This window comes from Girardinichthys multiradiatus, chromosome 7 (genome assembly GCF_021462225.1).
Source record: "Girardinichthys multiradiatus isolate DD_20200921_A chromosome 7, DD_fGirMul_XY1, whole genome shotgun sequence".
Lineage (NCBI taxonomy): Eukaryota > Metazoa > Chordata > Actinopteri > Cyprinodontiformes > Goodeidae > Girardinichthys > Girardinichthys multiradiatus.
The window spans coordinates 16,340,468-16,367,274 of record NC_061800.1 but is presented as its reverse complement, the minus strand read 5'-3'; the positions used below and the strand labels follow the sequence as shown (position 1 = coordinate 16,367,274).

The 26,807-nt window shown below is 37.4% G+C and overlaps 1 protein-coding gene across 2 annotated transcripts in view; it reads right to left on the bottom strand.

Annotated features, from left to right (window-relative positions):
- The window catches only part of cerkl (ceramide kinase-like), a 43,765-nt gene that overhangs the window by 8,128 nt on the left and 8,830 nt on the right, over positions 1–26,807 (bottom strand). The window contains exons 3-8 of one of the 2 annotated variants that reach the window (XM_047370222.1): positions 20,070–20,300; positions 8,827–8,958; positions 8,336–8,605; positions 8,146–8,209; positions 4,182–4,312; positions 4,027–4,101 (exon numbers count right to left, since the gene is read on the bottom strand). In XM_047370222.1, coding sequence (XP_047226178.1) covers positions 4,027–4,101; positions 4,182–4,312; positions 8,146–8,209; positions 8,336–8,605; positions 8,827–8,958; positions 20,070–20,300 — 903 coding nt within the window. The remainder of the gene's footprint in view (positions 1–4,026; positions 4,102–4,181; positions 4,313–8,145; positions 8,210–8,335; positions 8,606–8,826; positions 8,959–20,069; positions 20,301–26,807) is intronic. The other variant, XM_047370223.1, reaches the window with a different exon arrangement.

Here is a 26,807-nt window from a genome sequence, read left to right as displayed (position 1 = left end):
TACCATGGGCCTAGTGGCTGCTTTTTATATTTATGCTGATCTGTTTGGATGCACAACAATGTATTAATAAGTATGCAGTTGTGCCATATTCTAATGTTCTCAAATAAACCTCCTAGGCCTTCACCGAACAGTTGGATTTATACTGAGACTGAACCTCACACAGCTGCACTCTATTTAATATTTAAGTGACATGTAAAGGTCAGTGCTTGGGGTGGATTTTATTTATTGTTATCACAGTAAAGAGAGCTGAATACAAACACACTTTTCAGATTTCTATTTGTAAAAAAAATAATCCTAAACCATCAATGATTTGCCCTCTACTTCACTGTTAGTCTATCACCTATAATTACATTAAATACATTAAAATGTATGGTTGTAATGTGAGAAAATGTGAAAACATTGAAGGGATATGAATACATTTGCAAGGCACTGTAGGCACTATTGTATATTTCCAGGCACTTTAATTGTTTAAGATGTTAGCCAAGAAAGCCCTACCACAGCTTTCAATGATTCCAATGAATCTGGTGAAAGGTTTAGAAAACTCTCCAAATTGTTAGACATAAATGGCAACACTGTGACTAAAATTCACTCCAGGTGTACATTTTAAATGGCCACCAACTAAACCAAAAACAACAACAAAAGCAGATTTAACTCAAGAGAATAAACTGATTAAAGAAATTAAAAATTAAAAATAAAACAAAAGGTTTCTTTTGAAGGATTTGCAAATAACTGACTTAATTGTTTGTGTCCCATTGCATTGATCCACAGTCAAGACCGACCTTTAGTTTTACATCCACTGCTGGTGTAAACGACAGAGTTTAGAGTCATTACAGTTTGGTTTGCCAGTGAATATATTCAGCCAAGCGGAAGGTCTTGGTAAGAGCAGGGGAATTTTTCTTCTGGAAATATTTATTATTTACAGAATGTTAGATGTATTATCTCCACCAAGGAGGTTATGTTTTTGTCTGCGTTGTCTGTCTGTCCGTCCGCCTGTCTGTCATCCACAGTATAGCTCATCAGTATGGAAAAAAACTGGCATGTGTCAATGACCCTGATGCCTTGGCTCTGTGAGTGCTTTTCTAGTCATTTAATGTTTTACAAGAAATGACTGATATTCAGCTAAATGTATGCAAGCATACCACCTTTGATGTTGCCACCTTCTTATAGCGAAAATAACTACAATTGCTGGGGCCATGTTTAAATATCAGCTGTGAGGAGGCAGTGGCCACAAATATTGACCTTAAATAAGAATGCCTTCTGGTCTCACGTCTTTCCTGGAACGGTTACATGTGTGGGGTGACCTAAATTAAACGCTTTATCACAGAACATCATTAATGATTTCCTTTCCAACAACTGCAGGATGCAAAGAACAAAGGAAATGTAGTAAGAAAAATCACATTTAATCTGAATTCATAAACAGGGCTTTTTGAGAAAAACCTCGATCAGTTTCCAGAGGGGTGTACACAAGTTGTCACACACACACTCAGTACCCAAACACACAGTGTGCCATCTGGCCACATACCTGCTGTAACCTACTGAACTGGCCTACTCACCTGTCTGTCCTACAGACTGCCTGTCTGTCTCTCTGGCTGAATCTGATTTCCTCACCATATGGCTTGTTGTCAGTATGTTAGTGGTGCTTTGTGTGTTGCGTAGGATTAAAGCTGACACGGTCAGTGTGCCACCGACATCAAACCTGCAGCTCATTTGGAAGGCTCATCTAATATTTATAAGCAACGTAAACAACAGAAAAAAATCTAGATTGTACTTCTTAACTTTAAACATATTTTTTTGGCACTTCCACCCCACTTCATAAGATTTAGGTCAAAATTATCTTTGTGTGACCAAAAGCAATGGGTCATGTAGAAAATTACAAATATTTTTATTATCTTCAATTTGTTTTTCTTTTACTGCAACAACTTTATGTGATTTACAGTTGAAAGATTTGCAGTTTATTAACATTAATGAAGATGGGGAAACAAATGCTGTAGCTTTATGAAATCACATGCTCCTTAGACTTTCAAATGACCAGGAAAAATAGGCTTGACATGCATTTATCCATTTTCTAAAGCTGCTTAGTCTTGTTTTGAGGTCACAGGTGTGGTGGTGAGCATCTCGAGCGAGAGGCCAGCTGCAAACTGTACAGGTTACCTGTCCATTAAGAGTCTTACAAAAATACACTCAAGACCAACAGCGATGCACACTAACACACTCATACTAAATAGTAATTCAAAGTGAGAAATTAACTTAACATTTATGTTTTTTAAGTGTAAAAGAAAGCTGAAGTGCCCCGGAGAAACTCAAGCTTCCACAGGGAGAACATGGAAACTACGAACAGAATATCCTTGGCTGAGATTTGAACTTGGTGCTGTTAGAAAACACCATGAACCTCCAATCCAACATGGGGTCCAAGGCATGGCATAGTTTGACAACAAATGAGACTGTATTACTGTACACAGACAGTGTCATCCAAATAAATTTACATTCCTCAAACTTGTTCACATTAAACCTCTAACTTCAATGTATTTTAGTGGGATTTTTATGTACATGTATGTATGTATGTATGTATTTTCATGTAAAACATGTTGAAAACATTTTTGTAATATGTTGAAATAGTTTCCCTTTAACTTCACAGTGATGCAATGTATGTGTTGATTCGCCAGGTAAAATCAGAATACAACACATTGAAGATTGTGGTAGTAACATGACAAAATGCAAAAAGATTTAACCGACATGAACATTTTTGCAAGGCACTGTATATGAAGATGATTTTTATCAATCTATCGATTGTGCTTTTTTTTTAAAAACAAAGCAGAAACACGCTGTCAAAGTAGCAAAGAACTTAAGACAGGGAACAACTAAGCTTCATCAACTGATGATTTCTCATAAGAGATTTAGAATGTAAAAAAAATGTTATGACTTGTGGAGAACATTTTACAGATTTAGAATAAAGCAGTTATTGAGAAGGTGATGTGTCAGGACACTGTGAGTATATTCAGCTGAGATATGCATTGATCAAGGCTTAATTCACTTCATCATTGTCGGAAAGCCGCTTCGCCTTATTTCTGAGTGTCATCTGTTGTTCAGATTTTACTCCTATTAGTGTCACTTAATACTCCCATTTCTCTCTCTCGCTCTCTCTCTCACACACACACACACGCACACACACACACACGCACCAACATACACACACCAGCTACCAGTATTAATTATATATGATGAACCATCTCACCAGAAGCTGTCAAACAAAAACAACAACATAACCCTGCTTCAAGCTGATTGGCCGACAGATTTACCTGAGAGGAACTGGAGAGAGGTGAGGAGGGGTTGGTGGGTGAGAGGACCACGTTGAACAGGGAGAACCTGTGATTTAGTGAAACTGATCCTACAGTCGGACATCTGTCGGCTTCCTCCCTCCAGAGCGCAGTACCACCATCTGTCTGCATGTTTGCTTTTTTTAAACTCCAGTCCTGTTGCCACACTAATGGACCGGCAGCCAATCACATTAAAGCTTAGAAACAATGTAAGCTTCTGATTGGTTTCCACTTTGACATTTTGAATGAACTGAAATTAACTATAGATTTACTACAGGTGTAAATCACTCAGAATGAACAGAGAATATAGATGTAGACAGATTGTACTTAGCACAGATGTTCAAATTCTTAATGTAGAATAGTGAGAGAGCAATTTCTATTTCATTACGCCAGAGCTACATGGAGTCAGAAAATACCATCAATATTCATGATAAATATTTTTGCATTGATGTTTTGTGGTGCTTTGTAAGCAACATTAATACAGTTACCCACATTTATTTGGGATCTTTTCTAGAAAACACACATCACATGGTGTGCAATGTTTTTAAGTTGAATATATCGCCCACGGATCCTTAATAAAGATTGGAAAAACAGTCCGTTTACCCTCCACCTAATGTCCAGTCTTTACCATTGATGTCCTAACATCCATAACATCTGAATCAGATAGAACCCCGTACAATCTAATGATGGATACCAAACAAAAGTGCTGTACCTAAAACAATGTGGAGAGCTGCTGTGACTGGATCTCTGACTCCATGGACAGAACAGGAAACCACATCTGTTGAACCTGTTGAAGCAAAAAAAAAAAAAAAAAGCTAAAGCTTACCTCATGTTCAGTCGTGTTAATGCTGTATGAAACGGTCTTACCTGCAGGAATGATTCCCAGTGGCAGCACTGCTCTCACTGGTTTTTCTGGAGAATTTGCATCAAGCTGAGCTCTGAGAACCAAAGCGTGGCACAGCTCTGCCACTGATCCGTCCCCACCAACACACACCACCCTGACGGACAGGTGAAAACAGTTCTCCATCAGGGCAGGTAGATGACTAGCACAGATATCCCAAAAAAAAACAAGCCTCTGTTGTGAAGGTGAAGGCTTTTTGTAGATCTGAAAACCTCCTTAAACCTCCAACAGAAATCTTAAAAGGTTGAGACTCTCTTTCAACACCTAGAACATATATTAAATTCAGCTTTTTTAAACAGTTCAGTCAATGACAATAAAACTTTTTTAGTTCTTGTATTGCTTACAAATATGCACTATTCAACAATGTGATTAAAGCCCCGTTTTAAAGTTTTTTGTATTTGTCACATTTCAACCACAATCTTTAAAGTGATTCAATGAGATTTTATATGATAGTCTGATAAAAAGTAGCAGATAATTGTGAAGTGGGGTAAAAAGTAGTGACACCTTTAAACCGTTGCATGCATTTGCATTCAGCCCCTTTACTCTGATACCAACCAACTGTCTTTGGAAGTCACCTATTAGTAAAATCCAAAGCTTTTAAGATGCCATGGAGCACTGTTAAAATCATGATTTGAAAACTGAAGGAGTTTGGCACAACTGGAGGTTCTCCTAAACTGACAGGTGGGGCACTAAGAAAACCGGCACGGAGGCCCTCACACACTCTGAGGAGCTGCAGAGATCCAGAGCTCAGGTGAGAGATCATTTTGACAACTGTTAGTTGTGCACTCCACAGGTCTAGCCTTTATGGAGGGCAAGAGAATACCATTGTTGAAAGAAAGTTGTATGAAGTCCCATTTGCAGTTTGCCACAAGCAAAGGGACACAGTTAACACATGGAGAAAGGTGCTTTGGTGAAATAACATCAAAACTGAACTGCTGGCCTACATTCAAAATGCTATTTGCTGCAAAGAGCAGTGCACATCATGAGCACACTATCACTAATGCCAAGCATGAAGGTGGCAGAATCATGCTGTGGGAAGGCTTTTCTCTAGCAGGGACAAGGATGCAGCTCAGAAAACCTGCCAGAGGCTGGATCTTAGATTCACTTCCCAGCAGGATAACAACCCTAGCATGCAGCTTGAGGATCAATGGAAGGGTTTAAACTCAAGCATATATATATATATATATATATATATATATATATTGCCCAAATTATTTGTCTGTCTACTTTTACATGTGCATTAACTTTGATGACATACTATTCCTAATCTATAAGGTCTAATTTGTTGATGGACCCACTGTTGCCACCAATAGCAACTTTGACTATTTAGTAAACATCTTCCTCAAGGTTTAGGAGTGCATTCATACTTAGAGAAAACCAGAATTGCAGCTTCTGCTCTAATTCATCCCAAAGGTGTTTAAGAAAGGTTCAGGTCAGTCAAGGTTTATATTAAAATTGCAATAAACTATTTCAACAAATTTAAAGTTTGTGGATGTGACGTGACCCGATGCGAACAAGTTCAAGTAAATACTTGTGAAAACAAGGGTATGAAAATGTTAAGCATGGAACATCCACCTACTGTTTTATTGCTGCATAAAACAATTGGGTTTTTATTTAAATGTTTGTGAATGCGCCAAAAACATGTCCATAGTATTATTGTTTGCAACCCTTCAGTCTTTCCTTCGGGTGTATTTAGACAAGAAGACAGAGGAAGACAGCAGACAAGAGACAAAGGAGATAAGCCGGGAAAAAAAGCCTGGATAAGCCTCAAAGTAACTTGTTGGTATGAGTTTCTAAGAAAAAATCTTCACCTTCACAATAAACGTACAGCACTGTGTCTCACTTTAAAACAGGCATAAATCTGCTCAATAGCTTATTCATGTAAAATAAACATAACTGGCAGTGGAAAACAAACTTGACTAAAACCAAAACAAGTTAGGTTTTGTTGTTAAAGACATCTATAAACCAAAACGATCTTAGTTGTGTGAAGCTAGAGAAGAGTTAACTTTAGTACTGTGTTGATAGCATTATAAAGTGAGCCACTTCATCTTCAGGGTTCGTGTTTGGAGTAAATAGGAGATAAACTGGCTCACCCCCATCCCCCTCTTCCTGAGCATGGGATTACCTGAAACTCCGGTCGCCAAGGTGACAGCCATCCTAATTGGCAAATGTAGGTTTCAACCAAATCCTCACTAGTGTAGCCTCACACACACACACACACACACACACACACACACACACACACACACACACACACACACACACACACACACTCAGCAGCTAGCTTAGCAACGCTGAGCTAATCTTCTCTAAGCACATTAAGCTTTATGAGGGCTGAGTACAAAAGCTGATTACACACACACACACACACACACACACACACACACACACACACACACACACACACACACACAGACAAACACACACCTACATATATCCTCACACATCGAACTGCAGATAGAGTGAGGATATAAGAGAGTTTAAAAATGTTTTAATTTTCTTCAAGAACACAAGATTTTGACAGTGCAAAAGCTTCCTCCAAGATGGCCAGCATAACAAGTTTAGTGTGCTTCACGTAACCTGTGCATTCGTCCCTGAGTTTGTGTGCGTGTGCAAGTGTGTGTGTGTGTGTGTGGGTGTGAGGGAGATCGGTCTGGGTTAGCGTGTTTTAGTGTCACGGTTCACTTCATTGTGTTTTAAAGGATGATGTCACAACCTCAAAAATGTCAAACAACTCCGTCAGGTCTGCATCTTCAACTGAATTAATTTTTGACATGTCAGATGTTTTTTACAATGTCAAAAAACGACATAAAATTTGTGAATTTTACAACTTATGTGCTATTATTTTCTTATGAAGTGTAAAGCCTCCTGTAATGCATTGGTAAAACAAAAACTTGGTTATTTCTGGGTTATTTCTTTAAACAAAGTCCTGGGCTGATGCAGTTTGGAGTAAAGGTTGGGTAATTTTAACTAAACATGTGACCCAGGTACTTCAGTTAGAGAACAGACAAAAGGAGTCTCAACATTATTCATAGACCTCGATTTTGAACTCAACAATGACCTGATCAGAGTTCAATGAACCTCGTCCACAGGAAATAAGAAAAAGTGAAATGGTAAAATGATGCACTATAAAATCAGTAGGTTATGGTAGTCACTTTAGTGGAGGTGAGAATGAGCTTGTTTACTTGAAATGTTAGCTATTTATTTACTACATACAGTTAAGCCAAGAATTATGCATACCCCTTGCAGGTGTAAACTTAAAGTAATCTTTTAATTGCTATTACTGGAAGTAATAGCAATGTTTTGAGGTGGCCCAGCCAGAGTCCCCAGCTGAATCTTTGAAGGATGTAATAAATTAGGGAGATGGCAAAGAGGCCTTCCAACTTCAAACCCCATTTTTCTTCCACCATTGAAAAATATGCATATTAGATAAACTGGCCGATTGAAATTGACCCAAATATTACATGTTTAGTCATCGGGTTTATGGGTTATTCTTTTCAACTCGCTCTTTGGCAGTCTTAACATAGATATTAGCCACGTTAACCTAATTTTTGGGAACGAAATGAAGTGTAGTATGTTGGGCCAAACTCATAATTCAACACCGTTGTGCTTAATCAACCCAGTCCTGGATGGATCCATATTTGACCCAGGACTGGGTTAGCACAATAATCCAGATTTGTTGTTTTTATTCCCACAGTTTTTAGAATGTACTTTTTCTACAGAGTGATAATTTCCTGCATTTTCATGTAGTTCAATACCAATAATTATCTATACCAAACTGAGTGCATAAACATGAAGAAAAAAGGATGGTATAGTAACCAAAAGGTTTTGCATAGTTTTTACACACCAAATTCTAGATAAACATTCAAGATTTCTAATTGAAAGATTTTTTTTAAATCAAGAGATATAAGAAATAAAGAAACAACTAACCCATCATATTCATCCAGTTTGCATTCCTTCATCACTGAGAGAGAATGACCCTTCCTATCAGTTACTGCAGAGACAGACAGAAAGAAAGACACGTAGATAGAAAGGGGGAGAAAAAGGAGAGGTAAGCAGATGGAGAGACATTGAGATGGACAAAGATAAAGTGTTCATGCATGTGTGTGGTCAGATTTACACGGGTGTGTGCTTGATAGCTGCCAAAAGAAAAAGTGGGACAACGGATATCGTGCCATCTGCTGACAGAAGGGAAAGGAGGAGAGTTGGAGTAATGGTGAGAAAAGAGGAGAGGGAGATAAAAGCAGGAGAAAAGGCAGGAGAGGAGGAATCATAGAAAAGATGATAGAAGGAGAGAAAAGGAGAAGAGGGTAAAAAACAGGGAAGGAGAGGAAGTTGTGCCCCACTGTCATAACAGATGGACTTAGCTCCGCCTCCTGGATCAGGTTACCTAGCGACCAGAAACTGCCATTAGCTCTGACCTTTGGACCTGGACACTTAAGAACACAGAGATTTCATATCGTTTTCCTTTACATCGATACAGAAGAAATTTTGTTAGCAGTTGGACTGGCTCTTATCACAATAGCGATGTTAAAAACTAATAAATAAATGACTAAACCTGTATTTTTGTATGTGTTCTAGAAAGAGAGACAAACAGCGGGATGGGCCAACCTGTGATGTCAGTGCGGATGTCAGCCATCTTGAAAAGAGGAGCCACACTGTCCCTGTAGATATGAACGGCCTCCTTCTTGTGGCTGCTTGGGTTGATAAACACCTTTACATACCTGGGACGGCCGCTGAACCCTGCATACACACATGAATACACTTGCTATGAGCACCTCAATCACTGTCATTAGCGACGAGTGTGAGACAACCATGCAGTATCTAGTTCACAGTGAGCAGTCAATTGCCATGTTCATATCTGTTGCCTGAATGAACATCTACAACTTTTGAAGCTGCATACAAAACACATTTAACTGTTGCTGAGCCACATAACGCTTTGGTTGGGAGTGGGTCTAATGATTCCAGGGCCAAAATGCAAGAACTCAAGCTCAACTGACCACAGCACATTTGACAGATTAAACTATCAGTCAACTCTACAAGTAAAAGTATAGTTATTCCCAGTAGAAAACATTTGTGCAGCATCACTTTTGGATAACAAGCTGAGTGGATATTTGCTGTAAATCTTCTGCTTCTCATTTAAAACATATGGAAGGTATCAAGAACAAGAACCTAATCAGTCTGGTAGAAGTTACCAACAATTAATGGAAAGCCATAGCCTATAAGGAGCTACATGTGTAATGGTGAAGACCATTTTAGCTGATCACTGTCAAAATGTTGTTGCTAAACCACATTTTAGAAGATTCTAAGAAGAATAACACATAACATGAAAAAAATTAACTTTTTTGTTTGTAATTCACTTCATGGAATGGAACATTGTAAATAAAAATGTAAGAAGCTTTTTGCAGGTGCTGATCCTGCACACACCTGAGTCTGTATGTTCTTGTAATTGTGAAAGTAGACACAAAGGCAGCTCCTGAAATAGACCTACCAAGCAAATAGCATCTGCCTGCGCTGATGCAGTTCACCCACATTTAAACAAGGTCTTAAATATGCTTTTAACAGTGCATGCCCATGTTTATGTACATTTATGTAAGTTACAGTAAGGGCAGAAAGCTTCACGTTGTCAAGGACCGGAGCTGTTTTCTTCACGCAGATTGTGTGGAGAAAATACCATCTGTTGAAAAACCATTTCAAAAGATTCTGTTTATCATGTTGAGAGTGGTAGGTATGGCAGGAGTACAAGGAGGAGTTGGTGAATAACACATTTTCAACTGCTGGACCTGATGGTGTGTTTGTGTAACAGGTGTGTTGACATATAATATTTTTGGTCTCCATGTATTTAGTGCAATTTGCTTTGTGAATCGAAAGCAGAAATTAAGCAAAACGATGGTAAAAATGGAGTAAACTGTATTGCTTTGTGAATTCCCCCTTCAGCTATAAATTGCTAATGGATTCTCTGAAAATGATATCAGCTGATAAATAATGAATTTAATGATTAGACATACTAACTGCCCTACACAGAGAGAACTGGAATGGACTCTGTTTGTATTAATGACATAAAGAAGCTAAAAACAAGTTATCCAAGCAAAGTCTTACAGCTTAAATACAACTTCAGTCTAAAGAAAAGATTTAAATATAAAATTGCACAGAATTTTAGGATGTGTCATGATTTGTGTTCTTTACAACACAGACTCTTAATGATAACGAGACTGTGTGTAAGTGTGTGTGTTTGGTTTTACAGGATTGTCTTCAAAATACACACATTCACAGAGACTCCCCCATACAGCTCATCATTAGGCAGATTTAGAGACCGCATTATGAATCCCCATAGACTAACTTAGATCAATACACACACACCAGCTCCATTATCCAGCTCATGACTATAATCTGCTCCCAACAGGCCGTGACCTCGCCCTGTTAATGACCCCACATAAAGTGCACCTCCTACCAACACTCCATAGTTCTGTCCAGGTCCTCCGGAGATCTTATGAGAAGCCACCTGACACCTTCATCACATTAGACCCCCAACAGTACTGAAAGCCATGCCCACTTTGTTTTAAAATCCAGTCCAATATTTATTACATTTATTATTTTGCCTCTATTTATAAAGGTTAGCTACAGTCTCATTTTCATTATTGATAAACAGTGGGTAATATACGTATTGAACATCAAAGTTTTCCTCATTTTAAATATTTCTAATGGAGATAATAAAATAGATACAATTCACACCAGATGTCAGAAGTAACTAGTAAGTAGTCCATACATCCAAAGAAATCAAAGCAAATTAGTCCAAAGATGAAGTTAAAGATAAAAGTAGAAATGACACATGGAATAAGTATTGAATACTTACAGAAATCTATGAAATATTTGGTGTAAAAGCCTTTTCTGGTAATAACTTCCAGGAATCTCTGGCCTGGAGAAACTAATCACACGAATTGCTAAGAAGTGTTTTTGACCCATTCTTCCAAACAAATTGTTTTGAAAAATTGAAGGTTCTGTGGGTCCTTTATGCACTATGATCTTCTGTTCTTTCCATAGCTTTTCAATTGAAGACAAGTCAGGTGATTAACTAGGCCATTCGAGATGTTTTACTTTCATTCTCTGAAACAAATTCAAAGTTTCCTTGGCTTTGTGTTTGGGACCATTGTCTTGCTTGGAAATCTAGTTGTCAAGAATGTCTCGGTAAATTTCTCCATTTGTCCTTCATTTATTTACATGAGGCCAGCACATATTGGCAATTATACATTTCATTTCATTTGAAACATTTATTGAACGTAATAGTAATATTTACCAATATACAATATTCACACTCTCAAAGGAGTGGGCAAAAATATAAACTTATACTAACCCACCCCTTCACCCCACCCACAATATTCCCATCAGTTGTTATTCATCAAGAAAAACATGATTTTAATACAACATTTGTGACCTTGGGCACGGTGCTGATGGTGTAGCGGTTGGGCGCGCAACCACATGTAGAGGCTGTAGTCCTTGAGGCGCCCGTCCCGGGTTTGAGTCCCGGACCTTTGCTGGGTGTCTCCCTCTCTCTTTGACCCTCTTTCCTGTCTACCTACTGTCAAAAAATAAAGGCCTCTAGTGAAAAAAAAATAAAAATCTGTAATCTGGTGTGACTTTTTTGCTCCACTAGTAATATTTCAACTGGGAAAAACATTGATGGGTTCAGTATTTCTTACTCTGGTTAATAGGTAAAAAGGAATTGTTGAAAGATGCTAAGTCTCCATTATACAGGAGTCACAGAGGCAGGAAAACAATAATACTGAGAATAACAATAACAACCCAATGGTTTTTACAAGCTGTTTTTATCACAACAATATTAGGAACTACAAGACAGGAGGAATAGGTCATCTGTACAAATCATTATTTAGGTTTCCATCTTTATTTAAAATTCAGTGCTTCGAAGGTTCTAAACAATGTAATTTTTTCTATTTGCTTAGATGGAGGACTCCTACTGTCTTGCTCAAACACAAAGTGTATCAGGAGACAATGCCATTCAATTTGCTGATGTGCTTCTCAGAAGAAAGTAGACATGGATGCCAGGAGGTCAAGTATACATCGGATCATCTCTCAGTCTTGGTCAGTAGCAGGTTGCTTTGGTTTTCTGAAGCGTTACCATGGTAGAAAATCCTTATGTTGTCAAGGATCAGTGTTGAATTTCCAAGTCAGGACTTAAAGCTCAAATGCTGAATGTTGCTGACAAAAACAGAGGCTCCATCTGAGGTCACGAACAAAGGTATGAACTCAAAACATTAACTAATGAAAAACTTTATAAAATTAAATTAGCAGTAGATTATCTTGGTTTTTAGAGTGTTTTACAGTGCCCTGCTACAATTCATAGCTCTTGAACGTATATTTCATGTTAAAACCACAAACTCAAAATTTAGACTAATACAAACTGGAACAGAATGGTGAAGTTGAAGGAAAAGGCTACATGGGTTTATAGTTTTCACAAAAAAAATAAGGTGTGGCAGACATTTGTATTCAGTTTCCTTTAGTTACACTTTAAGGCAGGATTTTGGTGTGGACTTTGACTGGGCCATTCTAATATATGAATATACCTTAAGCTAAACCATCACTGAAGCTCAGACTGTGTTTGGGGTCGTTGTTTTGCTGGGAGGAGAACTTCCACCCTAGTTTCAAGTCTTTTGCTGCTTCTAATAGGTTTTTCCAGTATTTAGTGGCATAGATTCTCACATCAACACTGACTAGCTTCCTTTTTCCTGCTGGAGAAAAACATACCCGCAGCATGATGATGCCACCATCGTGTTGCACAGCAAGAATTGTGTCTTCATTGTGGTGTTAGTTTTGCATGTAGGCCAACAATTTCAATTTCAATTTCATCTTACCAGAGCACCCAACACATTTAATGTGTTCCCTTCATCACTTGTGGATGAAGGGATGTGTAGTGTGTCAAAGGATTCTCCCTTAGAGCCGTGGATCTCTGCAGCTCCTCCAGAGTTAACACAAGCCTCTTTGTCACATCTCTGTTTAATACCCAGCCTGAACGTTTAGGTGGATAGCCATGTTTTAGTAGGTGTACCCTTGATTTATTTCCATTTTCTGATGATGAATTATCAGTATCTGTGAGATGTTCAGAGATTGGGATATTGTTTTATAACCTAAACCTTTAAACTTCTCCAGACATCTGCTGTGTTCCTTGTTCTTCTCCATGATGCTGTTTGTTTACTAGTGATATAGCATACCTCAGAGGCCTTCACAGAACAGTTAGACTAAGATTACACATATGTTAATCAGTCAGGTGAAATCTAAAGGAAACTTGCTAAACTGCATTTTATTTAGTAGTACAGATTAAAAGGGGTAGAACTGAAATGCACATCACACATTTCAGATTTTTATTTGTAAAGAAGTCTGATGACAAGTATCATTTTCTTTCCACTTCACAATTATGTGCTACATGCACCTTTGGGATGACTGAGAGAAATAGCAGGTTCACAACTGATCACAAGGTTTAAGGTTTTAGTCCCCATCTTCTCCTATACATATACTGAGGAGTCCATGAGCAGAATCCTGCAGCTAATTAGTGTACGTGTGTGTCAGTGGGTCAAAGAGCCAGCCTTGTCCAGATGAAAATAAATGTTAACAGCTCTTTAAATTTCAATAAATACACATACATTTATTCAGAAATTATTTCTCCCACCTTTTAAGGTAAAGTGAAACAAATACTTTTTTTCTGACAAACCAATAAAGAGAGAATAAAGTAAATATGTAAGGGAGGGAGGAAGTCTGCTTCCATCCTGTCGCTATGGATACACAGAGCTTTACTAACAGACCAGTTAATATGTAACACAGAGCTCGCTGTATGGAAAGGGCAATAAAATAATTTTGACCGACAGATTAAGACTGATCTCTGTTTAGGAAAAAAAATATATATATATATATATATATATATATATATATTTTTTTTTTTTTTAGAAGTTATTTCTACTAATAAAATGTAATTAATTAAACAAGACAAGAATATACTTTTAGACTCATCTATCAATCCTGAAAAGGACGAACCTTCAAGAAAGCCATGCTTTTTTAGACAAAAAAATATGTCTCAATTTCAATTGCATGATCAGTAAAAAAACAGAAACAAAAGAGCATTCTGGATTCTCAAACTGCCATAGGGGGCACCAAAAATCCGGTGTTTTTGAAAACTGCTTGAAATAAGTTGATTTCTGAAAGAACATAATTTAAAACATCTCCCTAACATTTATTTTTTTTAATAAAAGAACAAGCTAATATGAACGTATCCATCATATAGATGTTTTGAAGTTTTTCAGTGCACAATGGAGCAGTGAGTTTAAAAAACGTGAAAACGGGACGTTTATTAATTCAGCAGATGAAAATGTTGGTGTGTTTGAAGGGGATTTAAGTTTATTTATGAAAAATAAATCATAAGTTGTACTGGGCCGAGTACACAGGAGAGAGTTTCTGTTGTTTCAAGACAAAAAGTTAAGACAAAAAAAAATAATTCAAAACAAAACAATTCTAAACAAAATAAATGTTTTTTCTTACTGTTTTTAACTTTTATTCCTTGTTCAACAGTGAATAAATAATGTTGAGATTTTCTGACAATATGTTTATCTTATTAGTGCGTACTAGTGTTTTAAAAAAAATGGCCACTGTAGAACTAACTGGACCTTTGGCTTGATCTTGTCAATTCAAGAAAACAAAAACAAAACACTCCCCTCTACACATTACCACTGTATCTGTATGTCTCCTGATTTAAAGACTCCCATTACATTCAGGGCTTGCTGTGTGCTATGGGCACTTTAGCCTATTTTTCTCAATTCCAGTAATATTTACATTTAGCTTCGCTTCATTTCAAGTGAGCACTTAACTTAAATGTAAGCGAACTGTAAGATTATAACAGCTAAATAATGCCGACATAACGTTTTGGTTTCACCCACCTTTCTTCTTCCATTGTCACTGTGGCTGAATTAGAAACTACAGTGTTGGCAGAATTTAGAGATAGCTGGGAGGCCTTTCTTGCCTTGTTTTGGTGCTGCTTCCTAAAGTTGCCCAGCGTAGCAGAGAATTCATATAAAATCGATTACAGTTCCTCAAATAAAGATCAGTGATGATAGAAGAAGATAAGCAATTTCATACTGTATACTGGGTTATAATTTAAAGAGCATTTTATAGCATTGAGAATTTGGAAAATCTTAAAAGTCAGTAAAAGACTGCACAGTGCTTACCTTTTAACTGACATGGTGTTAAAATATATTTCTCAACACATTGTCACTGTTGAGACGTTCGCGATTGACAATGGACTGTAAGTCGGTTCAGCTGTTAAACAAGTGCAGTCAATAATTTCTTCATCTGACTGGATGTATTGAAACAGTCTTTATACAGCATAAATACTTACCTTTTGTAGCTCTGAATGCCATTCAGTTTCTGCCCAGCATTCTGCAGCTGCCTCACACAGCAAATGGCACAGAATAATGCTCTAGAAACAAGGTGCTCTCTGCTCACCATTGTGCAACTTAATGTTCGGACCTAGAGGTTAAGAAGTGGCGATGGTGTTTGCAGTGGCAAGACTGCCCACTCTGCGACACCAAGATTCATACAACAATAAGCTTTTCATACTGACCTCTGGCTGGAAAATAGGCTTAATGTCCGCAGAGCAGCAGAGCGACTGACTGTGTTTACCTTTCAAATCCACACACTCATCCAGAAATAGACTCCTAAACTGTGGTGTTTATAGTCACAAAGGCCGTCACAGTTTGATCTGCAGTGTGACCACTCGAGTTGACACTCGACCTGCGAACCATTCATGTGCGTAAGTATGAGGCCCATAACGCAGCCTTGAAGAAGTTGTGACTTTGTTGCAGGGCCTCAGAGGTAATCTGGTTTGATGGACAGACAGACGCACAGTCAGACAGGTGACCAGCGATAATGTGTCAGACTGATGCCATGGTGAGAGAGCAATGGTAGCCCAAGTGTCAACTTTGACCTCCTTATTTAATGATTGCTTGTAATGTCTCTGTCGGGTTCAGCATAAATGCGGAAGCAGAAAAGAGTTGAAACGTAAAGCATGTTCATGCAACTTAAATCCATACACACAGCACTTCAAAATTTCTATTGTGTGTTAACAGTCAGCCAGGCACTGCCCACTACATTGCACTTGGGAAATCAGCGCATGGGAAACTCAGACTGCAGTAGCATCCAGGACTTCACTAAAAAATCTCCTGACAAGCAGATGGCTGCTGCTGAGGAAACTGCCTGACTTATTAATAGATGAGCTAGTCTGCTGTTAAGTAGGGGTGTAATGGAACAAGTGTTTGAACAGAAACTTTTTTTCACAGCCCTTTCAGCTGGCATGCACATGTACCGAACAAATGCAGACCTTTAAATCAGAACACATGCAGAACATTTATGCGTGGATCTAAAGTGTAAATTCTACATTTTGCTGCGTAATTTTAAAAATAGACACCAAAACAAAACAGAGAGGACTCCCAGCTATCAATAGAGTCTGCTATTTGGGAAGATTAGGGTAACTGTTTCTGCAACAGTGTGGATGGAAACAAAGTTGGACCACACCTAAGCTTTATGCCACATTTTTGCAACAGCAATAAGGAACGTAGCATGCTCTACACCGAACTTAATTACTCAGCCGAAAAAACATCAAGTGGGAAGTAGCCACTTTCGCTACCGAGAAAAATAGGCTAAAATTCAAATCTAACTGCCTGTAGTATTCAACTGGGGTATAGTTTATGTTTTATATTATAGTATAATATTTCATATTGCCATTTTTTTCTTCTTACCTGGGCACCGTTTGAGGAGCACACCTGAATCTTGTGTATTCTCTGTGCTTGCAATCATAATAAAGGAATCATATCTTCTTTTATCAATGGACTAAAATTAGGTACAAAGTATATTAAAATGACAATAATCATGAAAAAAAATGGCAACGATTTTCAACAAAGAATGAAAATAAGAGTAAAATATTAGAGTAAGATGAAATCCAATCAGATCTAATTTTATTTGTGTGGAAAGGTTTGGAGAAGTTAAAAGCCTAGCCAATGAGAGTTGATCTTGGTGCGTTGAGAGGAAAGAAATTAATGATGTCTTGAATTGTTGTGCGAGGAGGACATTACATGTGTCTACATCAAGTGGACCGAAGTGAAAAAAAGTCAACACCATGGAAGAAAACAGTGGACACAAGAATGTTTTACTAAGTGTGTAGATGGTTTAGTTGAAATATACATATATTTTATTCTTAATTCTTGTAGGTGGTGATATTTTCCTTTCGGTATATTTTCAGTTAGAAAAGATCTGAGAAAATTCCTGGACAAGGAATGCAGAGATAGAGACAACATCTCAACAAACAATTTCAACCAAGTAGGAAGCCTCTGTAAAATGGTGTAAAGAATTACCTCTGGATGCTGTTGAAGATGAGGGTGTAGACTTTGAAATCCAAAAATAACTGTAGCTTTGTTCTTTTCTTTTATTTGTAACATTTGTAATTTCTGGCATTAGGATCTTTACACTTCCCGTTGCTAACAGATATTGAGGAATGATATTTAAATTTTGACATTTATTACTTGTTTAATTTAAATCTCTGATAATATTAAGTGTCTTTCTCATTAAATGTGTTTTAAAATTATATCTACAATATTTTACAGAAATGTGGTATTTTCACAAAAAATGGTAACAGATTAGAAATACATTTAGTCAGGTTGAAAAGGCCTGATGAACATTAAAAGTCTGATAATTTAAAGTTTTCTCAACGATGGTAAGTGCTAACTTGCACTGGTTTAACATATATTTTATTTAGTGAAGAATGCCTTTTTGAACATATGCATGTTTAATTTGGGATTTTCAGTTTTTGAAACTTTGTTTTTTTTTAATCAAAATAAGATATAAGGGATCATAAGAAAAGCATTTATTTAGGTCAACTAAATGTAAAATGAATCTAGTCGACAAGACGTGAATCTGATTTAGATGCGGAGTATGCTCTCAAACAGGCCTTTAATCCCCACAAGCACTCTGATGTGGGTGAATTATAACAGTTCTGCAAAGAGGAATGATGAAAAGGACTGATTACCAAATATCACAAATGCTTGATGGCAGTTGTAGCTGTTAAGGGTGACAAAACCAGTTATTAGGTTTAGCAGCAGTGACTTTTTCATATTGGGTCAAGATGATATGAATAGCTTTTTTCCCTTAATAAACAAAATCCATATTTGAAAATTCCTTTTGGTATTTACTCAGGTTATCACAGCCTGCATTTAGAATTAGTTTATTATTCTCAAACATTTATGTTTGATTAAAAAAAAGCAAAACAAAAGAAATCTTTAGGAATGCAAATACATTTTCACAGGGCTGTATGACAGCACAGCATACCTTTGACCTCATTGTTTATATTGTGCAAACTTTGTAATGACTTAATTTACACAATTACTATAAACTACAAGCACCATATATCTTTAATACACTTTAGTATTTTTGCAGTCCTTAATTTATTATGCGGGCACAGGGACACAGACAGAGGTTTGAAGGGGAGAGTTGATATTTAGTGCTAGCAGTTTAACCACCAATAAAAAATGTTCCACCTCATCTACTGCAACCTTTTAAAGTAGACCAGTTTTTTAGATAATCTCTTCCGCAGACAACAATACTCAAATGATGACAGCATGCATCATTACCAATGCTGAATGTGTATGTGTGTAATCTGTGCGTCTTTATTCTTCTGGATTATCAGATTAGCTCTCCTGTCTGATGTAACTCTGACTCATCTCATTAAAGTGAATGTGAACAGTCTTAATAGACTGCAACAAAAAAACCCAGATAATGTGACTAAAAACTGAAATTGTGCTCAGCATCTGGTTGCCTATTGTATTTTTTCATTGATATTACTAATAACATCTTTAAAATCTGATTATGACGCCTGTTCGTTTGATGTGGTTACAGTATGAATTTGTCTTGTAATGTATGAAAATGGACTATCAGTAAGCATTAAATATCTTTTTACCTAACAAGGTATTTAAACATAGTAATTCATCAGCAAATTAGCAATTCTCCGTTTCATTTGGAGACTTTTACCTATTCACACATCTTCTTTCAGCTTAAAATTAGATGGCCTGGCACAAAAATCACTCTGCTATATTTACAAGGTTCTTTCACATATTCCATGTCAAACATCTGCAGAGTCCCAATTTATGAATGTACCATCTTTCTACAGTGGTAAGGCTGCCAGTGTTCATTGGATGATACATGGAAAGTTGGATTAAAGAACAAATCAATACATGGACAGACTGATGAAGGGAAGGAATGATGGGTGGATAGATACATGGATACAGCTTTTAGAAAATGGGCTAGGCAAAAGAAAAGGCTGAAAATACAAATATCTGTCCATAGTTTTACAGACATACAAAAAAGTTTCATATTTCACATTTTTCCAGACTTTCTGTACTGTGTGGGGACAATGAATTTGTGTCCGCTACTTACAATATAATCAGAGCAAAATCACTAAAAGTGAAATATAACCTGAATCAAAGTTAAACCTGATAAAAATAGATGTAAAGTGTATTTACTCATGCATTACTGTTCAATCCAATAGCTAATGGAAAAGGTGATTGTGTTATTTCCAGCTGCATCACTCAGCAGTGTGTGCATAATCATCTTACAGAGTGGCAAGCACAGACTCACTGAGTCATGTTTCCATCGCTCCATCTTATGTAACACAAGCAATCTAACGGTTAGCTTAAACGGTCAGCAGGTCCATCAGAGCAACACTAAGTGAGGCCCAAGTGAATAAGAATCATTCCCTCAAAGTTGGCTAAAACCTTTCAAACTCCATTATGACCAGTTTTGAATGTTACCTGTAAGCAGTTCTTTCAGAGTGTTATACCAGGAGTGCGTGTGTTCTGCGGAGGCATTGTGGAGGTGCAGTGCGTCCTCCTCCAGCCTCCTTCCTCTCCTCCTGCAGTGGAAGACAGCGAGGCCAAGCACTGCTCCCCCCGACTGCTGGCCCACTGCTCGCCTCCGCTTTACCTTCACGGCGAAAACGTCCTGCAGCAGCACCACACCTGCCTGCTGCACGCTCCCATCACCTGCAGAGAGAGGCAGGGGCAGCATGCAACACGTGAGCTCAAAGCGCTAATTAAGACAATGTTTATCAGAAGAGGCACACAGATTATCTACAGACAGAAAAAACTAATATCTCCAAATTACTGTTCAAATTATTGGAATGGTAAAATACTTGTGAAAACATAGAGAGCCACAACCAGTTTATTCTTCATCATATAGTAAATTGTAAATACTTTATACGACTAGTAGTAATTATAAATAAATTGCAAGAGGTTAATGGTAAATGGACTGAACTTATATAGCGCCTTTCCAGTCATACAGACCGCTCAAAGCGCTTTACACTAGAGCCTCATTCATCCAATCGCACTTACTAACACATTCATACACCGATACGCAGATCGGCAGGCAACTTAAGGTTAAGTGCCTTGCCCAGGGGCCCATTGACATATGGCAGGAGGAAGCTGGATTTGAACACCACAACCTTCTGATTGCAAGACGACTACTCTTCCTACTGAGCAAGTCACCTGAAAATATTTTCACACTATTTAGTTTAATCCTCAACTGTATATATATATATGAGTATGTATATGAATAAAACAAGCATGGTTTAAGCTGCTGCTAGTTACATAATATCATCTGTAGATTTATTCACTAATCTATTGATCAGCACAATGCACTCACATCCTCCAATCACCAGGCTTAATCAGGATGGGAATCTGAAATCTGATTGGTCCTTGTCAAATAAACCATCTAGTTCTCTCGGGATGCTGTCAGCGTTGTTAATGTCGCACATTGAGTTATATAACACTCACATTTTATTCAAAGCACACACATCATACGTACTTTTTAGCCAGAATAAGCCTGTTGCCACTGTCAGTGGGGAACAGCCCTACAAAACTAATGAATGCATGAATGAACAAATGAAGGAATAAATAAGACAAAGGAAAAATGCTCAATTGTCTGGTTTCTGTTTTTCTCTTTATTCTTTAATTTAAATACACCTCAGCATAAGTACATGACAAAGTCAATGCATCAGTTGCATCTTGAAACACATTAAAGCTAATTTAATAATTACTGCTGCTTTTGTCTGAGCTATGTAAACATTTTCATTTGTAAATACATTAGTAAGTAATGGCCTTTTCTCCATATAGCAACATTGAACTTGACTCCACTGCCCTGACTCTACCTTGTCTCTTAAAAGTAAAATGCAAAGGTACAAAAACTGTTATTGCATGGACAACAACCTGGTGGGCTTAACAGAAGGCGGCCGCGAAATGAAATTCTGTGTCTCATTAAGACCTTGGCCTTAATTGGTAAATGTGCAAACCGAACCAACAGGGCTGTACCGGATACTTTCAGTACAAATATGTGTGACGTCACACTCCTGGGAGATATCCATTAAAGAAAGCTCCTCACATTAAACAATTTATGGGGGCAGATCATTTTATGTGATAAAAAACAACAATTCTTTGAATGAACTCAACATTAAATGTTTTCATTAAGCTTAATTGGCTACAGGTGAAGGCACATTTCACAGCAGATGGATGAAGAAATTTAACTACTAATAACAAATAATAATCCACTTTAATCATCTAAAACATTTAAATCTGCTGTTTTGTATTGACATAATCTGATTTTGAATTACAGCCAGAATAAAGACTGACTCATTTTATATTCATTAGTCAAAACTATTTTGTAACACATAAAATCTCATTAAAAGGTTTTTAAAAAGGGAAATTCTTAAGAGCTCAGATCAATATTCATTTACTCTAAATACTTATTGGTTATTAACCTCTGCTGTCTGAAAAACCCTGCTGCTCTTATCAAACACAAAGAACCCCAAATCCTTCACTGCTGTTTCCCCAGAGAATCAAGTCTCCATATGTTGAGGTCACAGTTCATGTGTTCAAATGATCAGCAGTTGTTGTGTTTTCTGCTGGTAAAGACAACACTGCTTGTAGGACTTAAAACAGAGAGACAAACTCAGAACACAGAGATAAACTGTAACAAATATGTGTACCTTTAGGTTTTATTCAGTCTCCTTTAGTTCCCTGGATTTCTCCGCATACCTCATTCAGCCAATTTCTCATTCTCTGTTTGATGGAAATGCCCGATGACAGAAATCAGGAGGTGCATAAAAGCAGGTGAACTAAAATTATTCTATTAAGTCACAAAAATCTAAAAACCTAATAAAACTGAGAGATGTAAATGGTCCAATTTGGCCATCTTTATCTAGCAACCTAAACGTGCATTAAATGTATCAACATTTCAGAGAAACAAATAATAAAAAAAAAGATCTGTCCACTGTTTTTATTGCATCTTACCAAAAAACATGACTCTGATCTATGCTGACAGAGCCTACAGAGAGGCTGCAACCACACAGGCACTGGGTCGTTCCAGATGGAGGTAAGTTTCCCATCATGACCTCACAACCCACTGTGCCAACACACACACACACACACACTCTCACACACACACACACACACACACACACACACACACACACACACACACACACACACACACGCACACACACGCACACACACACACACACACACACACACAAACACACACACACAGTGCCAGTCCAGTCCCATGTTGACCAGGCCATGTGGTAACTGTAGGGAGTTTTGGATCGTAGTATGATCACGCACATACACAAAAACCCACACACATACACACGCAAACGTACGTCCACAGAACAATCAGATATGTCCTATGAACCACATCTTATATCTGTACCTTATTATCCAATAATTCATGTTATTCCTATTTCAGTCAGTTGATGGAATTTTAACACCCCTTTGTAAGTTGTTGTCATTAACATGTCTGGATGATTATTGAAACATGCATTTATTATGCAATAGTTCAACAACAGTAACAGTTGCAGTAAACCCGATTTTGTTTTTTTTCAATAATGACATTCCCAACACACTTGGCCTCATCTAAACTGTCTGAAGACATGCAGGAGAGCGAGGGTTTCCCCTGAATGGCAAAATCTAATATAAAATAGGTGTTTCACGATATCAAGGAAACACGCAATTGCAATACTATTGCTAAATATTCCGATGACGATATTGATTACGATTAACCCATATTTAATGTGAGCTTCAGTTTCTCAGCGACAAAAATATAAATTTAGTGTGGACTTCAAGGGCAGTAACAGTCTCTCCAACAGACCAAATATATTACTGGAGTGTAGAGTGCAAAGTACTTCAAAAATAATATCCTACTAAAAACTGCAACTTAGCAATCTACTGCGATATTGTGATGATGACTGCGATTCAATATATTGTGCAGCTCTGATTATTATAACCATGCAGAACCTGCATGCATGGCATTTAAAATACAATAGCCTAACATCTAACAAAACCCAAGCAATTGTTTTGCAGTGATGAACATCATTCTTTATATTGTATACCTCTAGTGATAAGAATACAATCAGCATAAAACCTGTAAAGGTAGTATGGTTTCTCATTCGGAATCTCAACACATTCCGCAAATGAACTTGGAAAAGAAGGACAATTTTGGAAAACACAGAAAGAGTTGCTGATGAAAATAATAAAACTACAAAGAAACACAACAATGCCTTCCCTCTGATGCAATCTGTTCTCATAATGAAACCATCTGTTGATTTAAAAAAAGTAAAAAATCTGCAAAACGACATGTTTTAACTATACTTGTAGCCATCTTGAGGTAAACAATGGGGTCAAATCAACATTAAATTCACTGTGATTAACATACTATGACATCAGGCTTCTTTTAAAATGTGATTTAAACCATAAGTGTTGTTTCAAAACAGTCTGCAAAACCTAAACCTTTTCTTGAATACTAACTCATAACACCCTCTCTTGGTGCCAGTTTGATTCTGTCTTATGTTGTAATTTTGTCTCATATGACTTCAATAATTAAAGAGATCTGCATCAACCCATTCAGGAACATAGGAGCAGTGACAGAGCAAAAATCTTCATGGTCAACTTAGAATCATCCACTTATTCAGTGTGTGTTTTGTTAAAGGAAACTGAAGAACCTGGAGGCCGGCACATGCACTTAAGACCCAGTAGGCTGCGCTGACAACACTGTTTGGTGTGACAGCTGTTACTAAGAGAAGAAGATTTAAAGTTAGCATCAGTGGAAGTTTAAAAATGAAGTGAAGGTTTTTTATATGGAGGCATGTTGACCGTTGATTCAGGATGTTACAATAGGGAGAAAGGATTAGGTGGGTGTTGGTCATTCTACCCCTTCAGCATTTCGTACCTTTGCAGATTTGGTCATTTCGTGCCAGAGTTCTGGTAACATAAAGGAGCCGTTTCCCATAGAACATCAAGCTGACTTCAGCAGACACTAGCAAGGCTATTGCACTCAGATTTCCTTGTTTTATTCTTTTTAGCAGATGCCTGATTTTTAAATGTTAACAGCCTTTTGGAAATCTCAGAGTTCAGGCAACGGTCTGCTCTCTCTAAAATACACACACAAAGACTGTAGTTTACATTTTGTAAAGCTAACCATGAAAATTGCATTAATCCTTAATATAACATGAACAACTCTGTTACTGTTCTCCATTCTGTTATTGTTTAATCTTGGTTTTTATCAAATCCTGTTTTATAGTGACAGCTCTCTCACACACACACACTGTGTGGCATCACCTCTGCTTCTAAAATTATTAATTAAGCTAGAAAAAAATTATTTGAACACTGTTAACTATATTTGTGGAAAAAATAGAATAAGTTCAGATTATAGCAGGTCAGAGCCTCACAAAAACTGGAGATTGGAAGTTGGCCACACAAGTCAGATCAGTGCATCTAAGTTTCACAGCTAAAATACAACTCTCCCACTTCTATCAACTCAAACCCACCTGATGTTTGCCCTTTTATTACGTTAAAGCAACAAAGTACTCTTCTTGGCCACACTAACTCCAGTTTTGACTGTTCATCGCCTAAAACTCTCTTATCCACCTGCAACGATGACGAATACAACCTCCGTATCTGACAGCTCAGGTTCCACTTTCCTAACGGAAATAGATCAGATGAATTCATGTTTAGAAACAAACAAGAGCAGATGATCCATTTATATCGAAATATCTAATCAACACACAGAAACGCACACACACGCAGCGTGCTGACAGACTGCCTATGTGTATGTGTGCGTTAATCTCCTCACACTGAGAGACTCTAATAACCCCCCACGGGCCGAACCAACTGCTCTCTAGTGCTGCCAACACACACATACACAGTGCTGTCTTAATGACATTAGTTTGGATGAAATACAACAAAACAGATTGGCTTCAGACACACAAACACATTGAATTTACACCTTCATCCTGCTTCACTAACCAGTTTGGTCTGAATGGGATCCAAGTAAAAGTCTACCACAATAGGAAAGCACTAAATATGGCAAAATGGTACCAAAACATTACAGAAATGTGAGTAAACTGGCAGCGGTGGCAGCGTTTAGATCCATCAAAGTGTTTGTTTGTAACCCTTTCAGTTCAATGCATATCTCATGTTACATAAAATATATTAGAATATAGATCAAGTATGGGCATTAAGGGCAATGAAAATTAATTCAACTGGTTAGATATATTATTGACATGCATGACACTTGAAAAATAACATCCCACCAAGTATTGCATCCAAGCAGTCATTTCGATGAATTGCATAAACATGACACAGAAAGCCAGATCTAATGAAAATCAGAACAGAACCTTTTTCTTTGGACTAATGTTGGTTAACTTGTGTTAAAACATAAAAATCAGATCCTATGATCACAAAATGTTAACCACTGCTGTACTTTATAGAATAGTTTTCAAGATTTATTGGTATTACTATAGGCTGGAGTGTAATTTTTACCTTTTTTTCCAAAATCTCTGTCTCTGCCAAATAGCCAAACACATGTAAACCGTATTTAACAGTCCTGTACAATATATGCAATCTTTCTATGACTGGTATCTGTTTTAAAGTTTCGTACTTTCTAAAAATGAAACCACACTAGTTTAATATTTAAAGCTAATAACATATGGGATGTAGGTGAATATATACAGTGTCTCACAAAAATAGTCCAAGTCTTTAAACTTTTCCTCAATTTGTCACATTTCAACCATAAACCTTAATTTATTTTTGGGGGGATTTTATGTAACAGACCAACACAAAGCAAAGTATGATTCTGGAGTGAAATGAAAAGGAAAAATTATCTAAATTCTTTACAAATAAGAGTCTCAAAAGTGTGGTGTGCATTTGTATTGAGCCCCCTAAGTAATACTTTATAGAACCATATTTCTAGGTGAAACGACTAAAGGAGCTACATCCATTAACATTTACTTCTCCTTCCCATAGAAAGGACTCCTGGATCAGTGCTTCTTTGTTGTCTTTGTGTCTCTGCTCTGTTCTCTCAAACCCCCAGTCGGTCGTGGCAGATGGCCGCTCACACTGAGCCTGGTTCTGCTGGAGGTTTCTTCCTGTTAAAAGGGAGTTTTTCCTCTCCACTGTCGCTACATGCATGCTCAGTATGAGGGATTGCTGCAAAGTCAACGC